This window comes from Electrophorus electricus, chromosome 2 (assembly GCF_013358815.1).
Source record: "Electrophorus electricus isolate fEleEle1 chromosome 2, fEleEle1.pri, whole genome shotgun sequence".
Taxonomy (NCBI): domain Eukaryota; kingdom Metazoa; phylum Chordata; class Actinopteri; order Gymnotiformes; family Gymnotidae; genus Electrophorus; species Electrophorus electricus.
Genome location: NC_049536.1, coordinates 30,241,196 through 30,257,640, shown reverse-complemented (window position 1 = coordinate 30,257,640; position 16,445 = coordinate 30,241,196). Strand labels below are relative to the sequence as shown.

The 16,445-nt window shown below is 37.9% G+C and overlaps 2 protein-coding genes across 3 annotated transcripts; both read right to left on the bottom strand.

Moving 5' to 3' along the window:
* Nucleotides 1-472: 472 nt before the first annotated feature.
* LOC113569046 (nectin-3-like) lies at nt 473-5,906 on the bottom strand. Its single transcript, XM_035534485.1, has 8 exons — nt 5,901-5,906; nt 5,188-5,338; nt 4,460-4,762; nt 3,247-3,355; nt 2,548-2,681; nt 1,281-1,401; nt 1,030-1,078; nt 473-885 (listed from the first exon to the last, which is right to left on the bottom strand). Exons 1-8 carry the CDS (start codon nt 5,904-5,906, stop codon nt 820-822), a joined length of 939 nt encoding a protein of 312 aa, XP_035390378.1. The 3' UTR covers nt 473-819.
* pdxka (pyridoxal (pyridoxine, vitamin B6) kinase a) lies at nt 5,725-15,604 on the bottom strand. Of its 2 annotated transcripts, XM_027030839.2 has the most exons (12): nt 15,494-15,604; nt 15,229-15,371; nt 14,920-14,974; nt 12,635-12,739; nt 11,470-11,553; nt 11,107-11,141; nt 9,629-9,714; nt 9,026-9,071; nt 8,516-8,627; nt 8,153-8,289; nt 7,409-7,475; nt 5,725-7,290 (listed from the first exon to the last, which is right to left on the bottom strand). In XM_027030839.2, the coding sequence occupies exons 2-12, from the start codon at nt 15,307-15,309 to the stop codon at nt 7,178-7,180; spliced, it is 921 nt and encodes a 306-aa protein (XP_026886640.2). In that variant the 5' UTR covers nt 15,310-15,371; nt 15,494-15,604; the 3' UTR covers nt 5,725-7,177. The 2 variants fall into 2 exon arrangements, with proteins under 2 accessions (XP_026886640.2, XP_035379791.1); XM_035523898.1 differs by lacking the exon at nt 12,635-12,739 and having other exon boundaries at nt 15,229-15,604.
* Nucleotides 15,605-16,445: the final 841 nt, after the last annotated feature.

Genomic DNA, 16,445 nt, shown 5'->3' with positions numbered 1-16,445 from the left:
ACTTGAGCCTTGATAGAAAGGGCCAAAAAGCCCTTTTGTGAAATGTTTTGGAGATCTTTGCGACCAATTTGCAGGTTCACCGATCAAATTAAGATTTGGGCCTCTTCTTGTGTCATTTAAGATCTGATACATATCTGACCTGTGTCCATGCAAACACAGTGACAACTGTCAGATCAGAATATGGGCCTGTTCAAACACGGTATTTCACAATTTAGATCTTTCTACCATTTATGTTGTACTTTATCATTACATTTTGTATGACAATGAAATTGTTACCCACCCTGTTATAATGTGAAGCCTCAAAAAGACACCTGAACTTTGATGTCAGTGACATTACAACTACCACTGATGAAGTGATGCATGCACAGTATGTATCTACACTTAAATTTCTTAATTTTTTGTCGAACAATTGAAACTGTATGTGATCAAGCTTAACATCAACCCAATAATGGTAAAATATTCAGTTACTTAATATAATTTTAAGAAAACTTTATTGATCCCAAAGGAAGTTACAGAATATTAAATGTCTGTGAAACAGTATAAGGTCATCTTGAACAATTTAATGCATTTTAATGCTCACATACAGATCTACACATACACAAACACAAGCACAGGCTAACTAGGGATATCACAAGACAAGGTAAGCACAGCAAAAATAACAAACTCACAAATCACCACCAGTACAAGAAGGAGCTTGGGCAAGCCGCTGTCTTTTTCCTGCAGGGTCCTTATATAAGCCACAGCAATCCCTCAAGGAAGGGCGAGGCCAGCAGCGAGGTGCACAGACAGTCCTAAATCCCGAACTGGACCAAGAGCACACTACAGCAGTCCAGGAGTGTAACATGCTCCAAGTTGTTGCTCCTCTGTTCTTTCTGAACGTGTATTCTGAGAAAAAGAACATTGATGGCACTGTAATTATAGATAATACACCACAACAGTAACAATGAAAGAGTGGGGATTAAAATCGTGTGGATTAAAATCGTGTGGATTAAAATCGTGTGGATTAAAATGAGCATCTTTTAAACTCACCTGCGAGGGTGACTGAGTAGGCACACGGTCACGGTCGCGGTCGACATGGCTGTGGATGCATTCGTATTAGTGTAACACCTGTCATTTGCTATGTCTTAAAACGAGAATTATTTTGGGAATGTGTTATTAACGTTACTAGAGAACAAAATAAATGAACATTTTATGGTAGTAAGATGCAAAAGAACACAAATATAGGAATGCCAAAATAAAAGAAAAACAGTCTACTTTATATTCAAAATTGACAAACTTACTGAATTCCTCTCCATAGCTGTACGAGATGTGTGAACAAGCGCTTACGAAAAAAATACAAAAGAAAAAGTAGAATAGTAACCAGAATAATTCCCAGAATAACCACAGTGGTCCATGTGGATTCTACATAGAGGAGGAAATAAGAGGAGGAAATAATAAGGGTAGAAAAGGAGAGCGGAGAGGAGAGAGACAAAGAAAAAATTAAAAAATAAGAAAATGCAACAAATCTTTTTGTATATGTAGTGCAGATTGCCGCTTGTAGATGACTAAAGTTTTATTGATTGATGTGAAAGACAAGTAATAATACATCAAAATAGTTTCTTGGCCAAAACCAAAACTCAGGATACACTGGACTGAAAATGGGTAACCAAAATAAATAAATTAAACAAACAAACAAACAAATAAATAATATTAACTAATTAACTATATTCATTAATTTGCTTTTTATGATTTTGCAGAGAGGGGCAGAACACATATTGTGTATTTTGCAGGGTATGAATTGGGCTACACTTATTTTGCTTAAACTCATCATCATGTGATGACATATAAAACCAAAACGTTCCATTTAAACATTTAGCTGATGCTTTTTTAATTCAAATTGACTTACGATTATGACTGAATACAACTTGAGGGTAAAGGGCTTTTAGGTTCCGTAATGAGGAGGAAGGGAAATCTGGTGTAACTTTTGGGCTCCAACAGTGGCAGGGTTTGAACCAGCAACCTTCCAAATAAAAGTCTAGTACTTTAACCACTGGGACATTTCTTTTTACACGTGGAGGTAAGCTATCATTTCTACTGGTTTTGTTCAATTATTGTAGCCACATTGCAATCTGCCATGTCAAGTCATTTTATGGACACATTTTTGGTCAGTAAAATGTACTTACTTTATGGACATATGTCCAGAAAATATTTAAAATGGTATTTTTATGATTTATAAATTAAAAATTGAATATTATGGCATGATTATGTTTAGAACTTTTCAAATAAACCAAATTTTAAGATACCAGTAGTGTTAAAGCTGTAGAGATGAAAAATGTGTGTCCAATTTGTAATGTTCTCAAATTTGCCAGGCTCGTATAACTGTAAACATGACACTTTTACTATGAGGACTTTCCAGTGAAACAGTGAATTTCCAGAGAGGAGAATTTTTATTAAAACGTATCTACAGCTTGTGTTTATGGAAATTTCCCACAATATAAACACTGGCTGGCTATACAGCTGATCATAAGGTGAAGTTCAGGCCCTGCTGAATGTGCAAATGGTACTCACCTCTATTAACATATACATAGAGAGATCCTGTGACACTTCCATACTGGTTTGAAGCTTCACAGACATACAAGCCATTATGGTCAGAAGATAGTGGGATTAGAAGTTTGTCTTTATCATCAACTTGGATGTTCACCCTGTCAGTAAAACAAACAAATTATTGTGTGTATGTATATCAAACCACCATATATAGATCCAGACCTCCAGTTTTCTAATTATATTCACCTGTTCCCTGATTTGTTATTTTGGCGGTATATATTTACCACCTATGACTTTTCCTTTGTAAGCTCTTGTTTTATTCTGTGTTTCTGAGCAGTTTTGGTCTGTTTCCTTTCCTGGGTACTGTCTATAGACATTTTATTGTTTGCTCTCTTGGTCAAGTCTCTTCTGGATTACTGCCTGGTTGTTTGATCTCCTGCATGTTACTCGGTCACTGCCTTTTTGTCTCATTCCTGGCTCTCTGTTTTGAATATGCAGTTTGAGGACTGTCAGACATGACAATCAGCAAGAATGAAGAAAAAACCCTTGCAAAAATTTAAAAAATGGTATATTATTAGCATTTAATGACTGAAGATTTCTTTTGTAGCTCAACCAAACAGTGAGCACAGCTACCTTTTACTAATGTTTCTACATTTGATAATCTGTGACAGGTGTCAATGCTATAGCTGCAGCTACCATTGGTATACAAGAAGCCCTACTAACCTCCTCCAGGTGAAGGTTGTTGGTTTTGGATTGCCATCTGCTTCACAGAGAAATTCTTGATGTTTTGTTGCTTTACCAACGGATAAAATATAAGCAACCTGAGGAGGATCTGAAAAAAGAAAAGCAGAACAAATATTAATAAAAATGTAAAAAGGTAGCTTGAAAACTGCACACATTGAAAAGAAATCTAATTCAAAGAAATAAAGTCTAATTGTAAATAACCTGGGGGGAGACGACACCTCTGTGGGTATTTACTCTCAGCAGATTATTTTAATTGGCAAACATTTGTCATTTTTAAATTCTGTACCCTACATGAAGGCCCTGGTAGACACATACATATGTAGGAATGATCTTAGTTTGACTTGCATATACTTGCATATATTGCATATATATTGCATATATTTTACCTTCTGACATGGCTGCATGCTGTGTTGCAAATGCCAATATAGTTTTGAAAATCCTGCTGATACTATGAGGCAACATTTTTATGGAAATGTAATTGAATTAGTTTAAAAAAAAAATTTCCCTTTCAAGGGTAGACTTTGCGTTATTTCCAATAGAAAACATGGAAAATATGACTCATACCGAAGCACAACTGTGGGTTTGTGTCAATATAAACCAGTAATGCTACCTAAAGGACCTGGACTGTTTTTAATCTGCCCTTTTAAATTATTTTTTTCTCACTGTATAAATTTATTTTTTAATTTTTTTGCTTAAGCACTTTTTGTAGAAAGTGGCATTCAAACTGCTTCATGCAGACAGGAAAGAATTAAATCTATCACATCAGGAAAGCTAAACAAATACATTTGCCTAAAATGTTTTGTAAAAAATGTAAAACATCAGACTAACTGTTGATGTGACATGATTTAAAATTTGCCTACATTATTTATCAAATATATTTACATTTATCAAATTTTGTAAAGGCAGTTATTCTGCAAAACACTCACTTGTATCTGACATACAGAACACAATAAAAATAAGCCATTTGTTAGAGGGTTCAATAGTATACTCCAGCCTCCAATGATATGTTCACAATTAGCAAATCACATTATAGTCATAATCATGGTGTGCAGTTCCAGTGTTAAGAATATGCTCTATGTCTATGACAGCTTTCTTATAATGAGACTATCGTGTAGTCCAGCACGAGTTTTGTATTCAGGGCCGTGTGGTTCACCAAACACTGAACCTTCTGCTGGTTAAGTTCTTTACTTACAATGGATTACTATTGTGTAGTCCAGTACCAGTTCTGTATGCAGGGCCGTGTGGTTCACCAAACACTGAACCTTCTGCTGGTTAAGTTCTTTGGATGCTACACCAATCAAATGACTTGTAACAGTGTAAGTTCCATCAGTTTGCAGAGACAGGCTGGTCTCTACTCTCACAAAGGTGTTCAGAGACAAGAGCCATGACACTTCTGCTGGAGGCCTTGTTTTGGCTGTAGTGCAGGTCACCAAGGTCACGTTACCATCACCAGCAACAGGAATTATCACAGGGCCGACACTGACAACGGGCGGAACTAAAATTGAAATGAAAGAAAAAAACGTAGTTGCTGACAAAATATAATAGTAATACAATATACATGTAACCATTCAATTTAAAGTTTAACTTTATGGTCCTTCTATATGCTATAAGGCCTACCAAATAAACTTTAAATGCATACTGGTCTTTTATACTTTCTGCAACATATATTACATTGTTATATTCTATAGTAACACTAAAATACATGAACTGGACAATTAGGAATTTATTCCTATATTCTCTCAAACATGAGTCACAATGAGTAACACTAGAAAAACTGTTTGTAAAAAGCCTGTTATCTGCATGGCAACTGAAAACTTGCTTGTATTGGGACTACTAGTAATATTCTGTTTATGCAATGCAGCTACTTGCAAGCTAACAATATCCAATAAAGTGACAACAAAAGTGAAAAACAAGTCTTACCCAACACAGTGAGCTTAATCTCTGTCTCAAATGGCCCACTTGGGAATATGTTAAGATAGGGTGGCACTACGATACGTCCTTTTTGGGGGGACCTGAATGTGGATTTCCTTTCATGTTGAGCATTGCTTTCTACAGACTGCGGCTGTTTTTTCTAGGGCTTTACCATTCTTCAGATCCCGCAAGAAATAGGCCGATGCTGGACACGCCTTGCACACCACCGTCGGCCGCGCTGCTTGTCAGATTGTGTGTAGTCGCACTTTAAAAGGAGAAACACAATACTCAACTAGCGTGCGCTAAAAATAATTATCAGAAAAAAGTTTCATGTATATCCAAATAGGCGTTGTTGCCACAACAAGATGAAGGCATGGTGTATTTATAGGGGTAACGGATGACACGCTTGTTTATGCCAACAGCAACTAAACCGTCACGCCGTAGGTTTGATATTTATCTACGCTATAACCGACTACTTCCTCCTTTTCATGCAAAATGTCGGTTGCATTTATTTTTAACAGGTGTGCTATTGTTAATCATGCAAGGTTAATTGCCCTCTTTTCTTTATTTTTAATACAGATCAGCACTTCCAGTTTTGGCACTTGGTATAGAAATTAAAATTAATAAAATTAATATTCATTAATTATGAAACTCAAAATACAATCAATCATTGTATCAGACGTCTACAAGAATGAAAGACAAAAAAAGGAATAGACGTTTACATGCATCATACGTTTACCACATTAGTTCAGAAAACTAAAATTGGGTGGTTAAATATTTAGATACATGTACTCTATAGCGGTAGCTAACAGGCTGCTATGCATGTTATAATTATTAAGTTGTATTCCAACACTTGTAGCACCACTTGTTAATTCACTCAACGTCAACTGACATTTTACCAGAGTCCTGGTATCCTGTGTACAGGGTGTCAACCTTTAATAGCCTTATTCATGAGTAAGTTTTTGAAAAAAAAGGAAGTTCTGTGTCTTAATATAAATTTTCATGTAAATGCTGTTAATGCCAACAATCGACTACAGCATAAACCGATACATATTTCTATACATACTCAAAATATCCAGACATCTGATTAACATCTTATTATACAGAACTGACAGATATCCTACAGATACTGCTACTGAACAGGCATACCTAATAAACTGGCAACTATTTTACAAGCAGTTACTTTTATTATTTATTCTTAGCAAGAATTCTTCTATGGAAATCTCAGGCTCTACAACTGTATGATCCAAATCCTCAAACCTAGAAATTCAGGTCACAGATAGTTTTACCATGATGTGTGTTCAGAGGCCCACGGACCACTGTTGTAGAAAAACAGTTGTTAAAATGTGGAAAATCCAAAGCTTATCTTTCGCCGCGAGGAATTTGACAGAACCTAGGATCTTTTGTGAAAGAATGGGATGGTAAAACCACGTTGCTGAGAGACATGTCTTCAAAAACAAAGATATGGAAGCCTGGATTTCCTGGGGTCATTCTTGTTAGCAGTTTGCTACCAACATCTTGCATTGGATTTTTCTTGATCTGAAATTCTTCTAACAATTACATCGGTGTTACAGCAATATCAAGACATAGGATCAAGTTGAATGTGAAATTTTAACAGTAGTATGGAATGTAACGAAAACGTTATGCTCCTGTGATCCATGTAAAGAGAGTGCATCCATGTATCGTGAATGTATTCAGAATGTAAATTAGCAAATCCAGCATAAACACTTATTTTCTTGTAAAACATTAAAAGCAGTGTGGCCAGATGGGCACACACCCAGTACTTCTGGAATGGGCCCAGATCAGAAACACTATACTAAGTCATCGGTTTAGTTTTTGGACGGTCTCTGGGCAGCATGTCCCTTCTTACACATTAATGTGTTTTTTCAGAAATAACAGTGCATTAAATTTACCATGGTACCATACAGCATGTGCCTGCTTGGTGCTGCTGTGTGACACGTGACACCCAGGCCCTCCAGAAGAGGATGCAGGAGACCACCTACAAAACGGTGGCCTCCACAGCTATGGAGGGCTCCTCTATGTCTGCTTTACTCTGCACCACCCGCAGCTCCAGCTGTGCGGGACTCGGCCTGCTTCCTGGCCCCGCCATCTCTAACGGAAAAACCCAAAGAGAAAAGCTTCACTCGAGTCTGTGTTACACAACACATGTAATAGATAAGACTGCAGAAGGTTTTCACTGGCCAGTGCCAGCCAAACACGTCATGCTTACCCTTGGCATAAGTGATGGTCCTCTTAATCACATGTTGCATCCCAGAAACGGTCTTCTCGCAGGCTGTCTGTGGTAATGACATGTGGTTTGTGTTATAACTGCAACTAGTAACAGCAAAAAGTCAAGTGTTTCTGAAGCTCTTTAGTCCATGATCTGCTAATGTAAGATATGTCGTATTGAAGTCTACGGTTCAATGTGAATTGTTTAGAGGATTAGAATTAGCTTTTCCATACCACATGATGGCATATTTATAACCAAGCCTGAAATCCTTCCCCCAGAAGAACTAGTCTATGGTAAAAACCAAGCATGACACATTAATGACACCTGGTGGGCATTTGAGGATGTGTGTTTAGGATACATGCTACAGTAGGCACAGGAAGAAAGAAAAAATAATTACATTAATTTAAATTCTTATTGATTACTGGGAACCACCAAAATCAGCCATGAATAAAGTTAATAGGCATAATACAGTATCTAAAAATAGATTTTTTTAAAACAAGGAAAACACAGACTAATATGATACTCCTCCATTCCCTGTTGCATAGGGTGGGTTGTCAGACTAATGTGCTACTCATCTGCTGAAAAGCAGTTAACCGCACCTTGGCCACTGATTGTTCCTCCAGCCTTGCAGGCAAGCCAAACATGTTCTCTCAGTCAGCTGTTAATATTGTTTGCATGAGCCAGTATTATTTTGTCAACAAGCCCAATAATATGGTATCTTCAGGCTTTCCTATCCAATCATACCTTGAGGTCATTGGGGTGGTGGTGTGTCCATGCCAGCAACATAGCAGCAAACAGGTCACCAGTGCCCACAAACACAGCATCCACCTTGGGAATGTCCATCCGGATCTGCTGTTTTTCCTTAGTGCCGCCCGCTCCCACTGGAACATGTCAGGAAACATCAAAGTCATGAAACACACAAATAACACACAAAATTATTTATCACTAGATCTTTTTATCTACCAATTAAATAGTATGGATAGTTTGCAAAATTAGAGTCTTCATTAACATTTTGTTCCGATTTGCTAATCAGCTCAAAAACAGGAGGTAAAATCATGTTTGAAGTTGAACCTATACACCTTTGTAAATATGAATGCGAGGTTTTACCTGTAGTCTGGCTCCCCAGGGCCACCAGGTGCTGATCTCCAAGAGGAGAGAGCAGGTCAGAGCTGGTGATGACCACAGTGTGAGGACCCATTGCATGCAGCAGATCTATAGCCTTATAAGGTATGACAACCAGTCAGCATTCTTAGAACGCTACAGTAATGTATACATCAATATAGTAGTTCATGTAGGGCCATATGGATAAAAACCCTATTGTGATATTCTGACAATTTATGATAAACTCTAAGCAAAATGTTCTAATTTTCAGTTACTCAACAATCTTCTGTCAACTGTTGGCTTACTTAAAGACTTAAATTTAGTTTAGTGTCTGTATTAGGAAGCAAGGTCTTTGGTGGTATGAATTCTGCATCATTACAGTAGTGTGATCATGCTACACAATGCAGCTCAAACTAAAGACCCACTTGATTGGGGTCTGGGGTTTATGTTGGAATTAAAAGCAGTACTGAAAGACACTCAGAAATGATGCACGTTATTGAGCCTATGAAGACTCACCTCAACTGCATCTTTCTCTGTGCTGATTTTTTTGCCTGTCAAAAGCCTTTCAGACACAAAAAAAGAAGCAATTAATGAAAAAAACATGTTCCTAAAGAATATAGCTCCAGCTTCCACAACAACATGGTTATGTTTCAGATTTTCTCCTGGCTGATCCTGATTCAGACTGAAATGATTCCACTATGGACATAAGATGCACAAATATGTGGGTGTCCTAAGGCCTATAGCTGAAAATCAACCTTTGCAAATATGAATTTTGAGTTTATTTGCAAATTCACATTATACTTTACAAGTGTTAACGTTTTACAAATGAGAAAAAGCACTTGTAAAATATGTATGGAAATTTTGCAGTTGTGTACGCGATTAGCTGTGTATGCAGACAATCATAAAGTGGCTCTTTCACATAAACATGTCATGACATGATGTGATATTTGCAAAGAGATTAATACTTGTAATTAAAAGAGTTACTAATGTGACTTGACATATGTATGTCTTAACTCCATAAACCTGAAATTTTGTGTAAAACCAAATCAAACAAGAGATTTTGAAAATTACAAATATACAAAGACTAGAGTTAGATCCAAGGAATTACAGTGCACTCACTCGGCCTCAAACTGGTTGGGGGTAATGATGTCAGCAACTGGCACAACCTTTTCCCTGTACACAGGCAGCAAGTCTTCTGGAACATACTAGAAACAGTGCAGAGGGAAAGAATGACTTGACATTGGGGTCTTTAAACCCAGCACTGAGTACACCACCGAACCAAAACAGTGCAGCTATGCAAAAACCATACCGCACAAGTGTGTTCCCAAGCTCTGAAAAACAATTTATTAAATACCATTCTTCTGTATGGTGGTTAGCAATGACAATTATCTTAAGGGAAGAAATGTAAGTCACAGAAAATCTGACTCTTACTGAGAATTAATATACTAGTCTGTGTTTACGAAAGACGCGTGTTAATGGAAACAATGGTAAAACATGTTGCTGAAAACTAATAGCATGTTTTGAGTTGGCACATGTTTAGACTGTATATGAATCTACTTGGTACCTACTTGCACACAAAACATTTCAAATAAAAGTTTTTGTATCGTTATGCATGACTCAACAGTAACTGTTTTTTTGTTTGTTTGTTTTGGTTGGTGTATCATACAAGCATCATACACTAGGAGCCTTGACAGGTTTATAATGGTTTTAACTTTTTGATGCATCAATTAAAAATTAAAAATTAATGAATTACCAATTTCAGAATGCTATGGCCAAAGCATTCTGAGGGGAAAGTGTAAGGTAAATCATACAGAGCAATGTGTAGACCTCCATGATGTTCTGGATCTAAAATGAATTAAATGGTCTTTTCATTCTGCCGATGCCGAATTGTACTGCTGTTATATGACTGTGCTAAAAAATTTGTTCTGATGTATTATAATGGTGTATTTTTTCACAAATCTATGGATGTCAAAAAAACAACAACAAAAAAAACAAAACAAACAACAACTTTTAGATAGGGAGCCAACTTCAAAGAGAATAACATTTAGCTATCATCACAGTGAAACATGTGGGTCATCTTTCCAGGGTTTTTTGAGTAACATCAAATAAAAGTGATTTCTCGAAAGTTGTGAGCAAATGTCATGCTTGTGGGTTTTGGTTTAACAAATGCATATGTTGACACCCTTCTGATATTATTTGGCTCACTAGAAGAAATTTCCTTGTATGAGAAGCCCTTTTATATTCCTCTGCCCAAAAATTCTACTGCAGTGTCTATCCGTTCAGACAAAATATTTATTCGAAATGGAGGCTAGAAGAACTCAGATCTGTGCAGTACTGTGGAGCCAAGAGTAGGAATGTGCTCTGCTTCTGCAATATTAAAAGTGTGTTTTTATAGTCGTTGAACACCAGAGAGAAACCTTTTGAAAAATAAAATTAAATATTAAATTTGAAAAAGAAGGAGACAAGATGGATGCATTAATTAAATCCAAAACTTCAAATCTACACATAAAATGATCACTTTGATTAAATTAAATTAAATGTGTAAAAAAAAAAAAAAAAAAAAAAAAAAAATTAAAGTACAAAATGAAACTACTCACCATTGCCCCATTATCACCTAGTACTGGATCACACACTAGAACAACAAAAGGAACATGTGTACACATTAATTCACCAAGTTCCTTGACCCTCTGTCAGTGCCCAGATTTTTGTGTATAATTGCTTAATATTTCAAAAAGACTGTACAAGTTAGATAAGACTAATCACAACAGCTGAAGATATGCAAGAGATTCCTTGTCCTTGAAAACTGGATAACACCAAAGGAAAGCATAAAAGAGGAAAGTCTGGCCTGATTTTGCAATACTCTTACAAAGTCCATTGTGCATTACAATTCTGCACCTGATCTACAGTAAAGGATTCAGTCATTGCTGCTTCTGACAAATACAGAGAATAGTGCCATCTACCATACACAAGGCTGGGGTTGGTTCCCTTCAGCTCCTGCACCATGCTCACCACCATCTCCAGGAAAGACACATCCCTGGTGTACCCTAATTGGACAAGAAGCACATATGATTAAGGACTTACTCTGCTTTCATGTGCTAAAAGTCAGCTATTTACAGTCATCCATGTTCTTTCAAACTTTACTTGAAGACCTATGACTATAAATGATGCATGATCATCTAAAATCTGCATGTTTAGGTTAAGTGGGGGACACGACCATTACAGCTATATGATATTGATGGACATCACATTCCCAAAATATTGACATTAATATGGAGCCCGCCAACCTTTTGTGGCAATATCAGACCGCTCTTCTGGGAAGGCTTTGTGCCCATTTAGTCAAAAGAGCATTTGAGAGGTCAGGACAAGAAATGCTGGACAAGAAATCCTGGCTTGTAATCAACATTTCAACTCATCCAAAACGTTTTCAATAGCAGGACTCTGCACAGGCCACTGGAGTTCCTGTATACCAAACTTCTCAAACCATGTCTTTATGAACCTCAAGGTGTGGACAGGGGTACAGTCATGCCGAAACTGGAACAGAAAAGGGACTTCCCCAAACCATTGCTACAAAGTTGGAAACATATAATGGTCTAAATTATATTTGTATGCTGTAGCATTAACAAATACGCTTCACTAAAACTAAGGGTCTTGGTCCAAACCACGAAAAACAGCTTAAGACAATTATGCCTCCCACCAAACTTTATTGTTGGTACTGTGCAATCTAGTTGGTAGTGTTGGTAATTTCACAAACTGACTTGTAGCAAAATCCTGACAGTACCATGTTTACATTCACTGAGCTCTAAATGACTCATTTGACTGCCATTGCTGGTCTGTGGCAACTGCATTGCCATGTGTATTTGTGTGACTTCATACATCCATTAGCAATGGGTGTGGCTGAAATTCCTGAACATGACAATTAGGATAGGTGTCTTACTTACTTTTGGCCATATAATGTATGTTAACGACCACACTTAAACTATCAAACTAAACTTACTAACCACATTTACTTGTTCTTCATCATTGCTTAAATATACCTGTAACAATGTTTTGTTGTTGTATTGTTTAAACATAACAATGTGTGTCATTTACAGCCGCTGACAGAAGGTGTACTGTGAGTTCTTATACCCGTTAGTATGTAGTCATATTGGTTGACTTTGTTGAGTGTGATGCCCTCATAAAGGACATGCAGCTCATCAGCAGTCAGCACCTGGCCTTTCCAGTGCTCATATCCTAACAAACAAACCAACAGACACAGGAGTCAAACTATGGCTTCCCAAATCCGGTCACACTAGCATGTATGTAAAATTCTGGAATGAGAGAATGGAGAATGCCGGTTTCAGTTACAGCTTTGTAATCCAACCTAAAAGGTAAAATCTATAAACTTCAACTAGCCCTTTTTGCATTTCAAATGATAATCATGCCAAAAAATATGAGCATTTACTGAAGTAGAACAGTCACACTACCAGAATATGTTCTGCTTTCCTCCACTACTTTGTTATTGAACAGTAACTGGTGGCTCAGAAAGGGTGAAGAAACAGGCCTGGTAACTGCATGACCACACAGTTAACAGCTATGTTATACATCACAAACATCAGTACTCTCCAAGCACTGAAAGGAACCCAGTCCAAGTTGCATGAGAAATTAGATTAGTGTTAAAGCACTTACAAAATGTACCACTCCGTGTGCATATGTTTGTGTGTGTGTGTGTGTAAGTGTCTAACATACACAAATACTCTGCAAAGGGACTAAGGGCACCCTGTAAATCACACAGGAGTAATAACAAGGATACTGCTGCTGAACATTAGGACCTCTGTGGGCATTTGGGTGTGAGCATGTATCCTTGACAGTGGCAACGGAATTTGAAAATACTGCAATCCCTCTTGTAATTTAATCATGTTAGGACAAAAGAAGCCTCACAGTTGAGGAGAGAGAGTGTTTCCAAGAAAAAAAAAAAAAAGGCATGCTCAATGACTAACAAAAAAATAGTGTTATGCAATACCTGAAGTTTAGAGGCAACACTGTGCCTGAATGTCCTCCGTTCGAGTGGACTTCCCACATACCTGACTTCCCCTCTTATCTCCACCTTTCACACCTAAGCACCTCATCTCCTCTCTGCTCCTCCCTGATGTCTACATCTATCCCTCCAGTCTTCAGACGAGACAAATGTGAAGAAGTCAAGATCCACAGGCCATTCTCAGAGTTCTCTTCCCCCTGTAGTTTCACTTTCATTCCTCAGACCAGAACCTCAGAGGATGTTTCAAAATTACAAACAGCACATTATTATGCTAGCCAATATATCACACAAGAAGCTCTTAATAACTGTGCCTGCCTGCCTGCCTCTGTGCGTGTGTGGGTGTGTGTGTGTGTGTGTGTGTGTCACAGGGGAACACATCATCCCTTGTTAGAATCAGAGAGAGCTAAGGATCAGCAGGGGCAGCTTGAGAGGGTTTAAAACAGAAAGGCTGGTCAAGGGTAGACTGAGACATTAAGAGCTGACCCGCTGGCACAATGCCTAGATCACAGGAACAGAGAAGAGAGAAGCGCGAGGGGTAGAGAAAGAGGGAGAGAGAGCCTGGGAATGACAGTGAACAAACAAAGGGAGAGAGAAAAAGAAAGAGGGACTAGAACACGTGTGAGGGTAAAGGAGGACACGCTGTAGTTGAGATGGGAAGCACAGAGCATGGAAAACCAGGCCCTGCTGTGTGTGCCTGGGGCCCACAGAGCTGGGAACTGCACAAGCCATTAGACCATAGCTGAGGCAGCCCATTTTAATCCATTCACTACAGCCACAAGAAGGCATACATATCAGCAGAGCATTCCATGCCTAACCACACTACAAACAGTACCGAGTAAACGTACGACTTCTCATCAGATTAAAGCGTGAGAGATAATGGACTGAGCATTAACCCATAGGCATGTGGAACGTTCCCTGAACCGTCTGCCATAGAGCCATGTCGCTGAAAAGACTGATGTGGCTCCTCATATCTGTGGCTTAAATAAAAGGGTAGAGAACCTGTAAACCATTTATTGTTCTGTCTCTTTTTGTACTTAACATTTAAATCACAAAGAATCTCCATTAGGTCGTTATAACTGTATACGTTTATTATACAAGGAAAGAAAAAAAATACCACTAATTAACAATTAACAAAATAACTTAATTCAAGAAAATAATGCAATGAATTAAAGATTCATTTATCAGTGATCAGATAACCACAAATCTATGAAAGGGCAATCCTGGTCTATCTGAACACACCTTTAAATTGTTGTGTAATCCATAGCATATATATTATTGTATGGGCGGGAAGGGTGTAGGGTGGCCTAATTGAAAATATAACCACCTCTGTCGTCACCATCAGTGCTAGATAGAATGAAAAACTAATCATTCAGAATCACTGTTTACTGACAGTTACCCGTGTGATTGGAGAACTGTACGGAATTTATAGAGTCCACTTCAAAGCCCAGTACCTGCAAGAGGTAACGTGTGTATTACTCATTCTATTATGTCATAGAGATCCATTCAATGTCATAGCCTATGGCCGTATGCAAGTCTATAACTAAGGCAATAAACACGCAACTGGACAAAACAATTTTTTTTTTTACAAAAATGAAACACTCGGGATTCTAACGTACTATCAAAATGGTTAAGAAGCTGAAAAAGTTAACAGAGCTGGTAAACCAATCAATCACAAATCCTAGTTCTTCTAGAACTTATTTCTTACCTGAAGAGGAAACGTTGCTGACTTATTTCCAACATATCCCCTGACAACATGGCTTTGAATTGACAGTACACGACAATCCATGATGACCGGATTATGGGTGAATAAAGTGACCTGTGCACGTTGTGAAATATCCAGTCGTACGACTTTCCCCAGTTATATGACAAAGCCGAAAGCGACGGAAGGATGAACTCATTAAATATTAGGCATTCCAAGCACGTCGAACGAACTAAAGTAAGATCAAACAATTCACTAACAATACACAAACCTCTCTCGCAATGGCAGGTAGGAGGGTTTATTCTTCAGGCAATTACAAAGGATACCCATTTGCCTTCCTCTGCGTTTCACGTGGATAATATTTTACCAAATTTGTTACAACACTAGCATGAGCCAACTCCGACGAGGGGAAGGTCCTCTCAACCAATCATCAGCCGAGGATGATCCTCTCAACCAATCATCAGGCGAGGATGATCCTCTCAACCAATCATCAGGCGCATGCCCGCCTACAAACTTACCAATTACTGGATTTTTTTTACTGCGGTTTAGGAACTGGCGTTCTCTCATATGCAAGACGTGAAAATATGGTTTTAAGTTAAGATACCCACTGTCAGTGACGAGTATAGCGAGTTTACGATAAATTATGGATAAACTGCTCGAACATTAATGCCCAAAACTATTCGAATAGAAACTCATGCATTTAAAATATAAGCTTTTAAACAATTCATTTTAAGATAGTCGACTGGAATCCAATTATTTTGAAATACAACTTTGAAATTCAGATTGAATTTATAGTCAAGATTTTTTCTCATTTTAGATAAGGCAGTACAGGCTCAGGCATGTATGCTCATGATATATGAGCTCACCTTCGTAAGTCGCTCTGGATAAGGGTGTTTGCTAAATGCCGTAAATGTAAATAGCAATAAAAAATTAAGAAAGCAATACAAATCACAGAGGAATGTATATTGATCCACCATTTAAGCTGAGGCCAATATGTAACCATTATTAGGTCCATGTCCATTGTTTGCTCTGCCACTGGCCGCTTGATTCATGAAAAGAACTAACACATAGGCTCATGTCTGAGATCTTGAGCAGAAAACCACCACAAGGGGGTTGAGAACTGCAGTGTAACAAGCAGCCCTGAGCACACGGAATGTCCTGAGGACAAGCTATTTTGCATTTTGCCCAGTCCTGTGAGTCATATTTTCGTTTATCAAATTCCA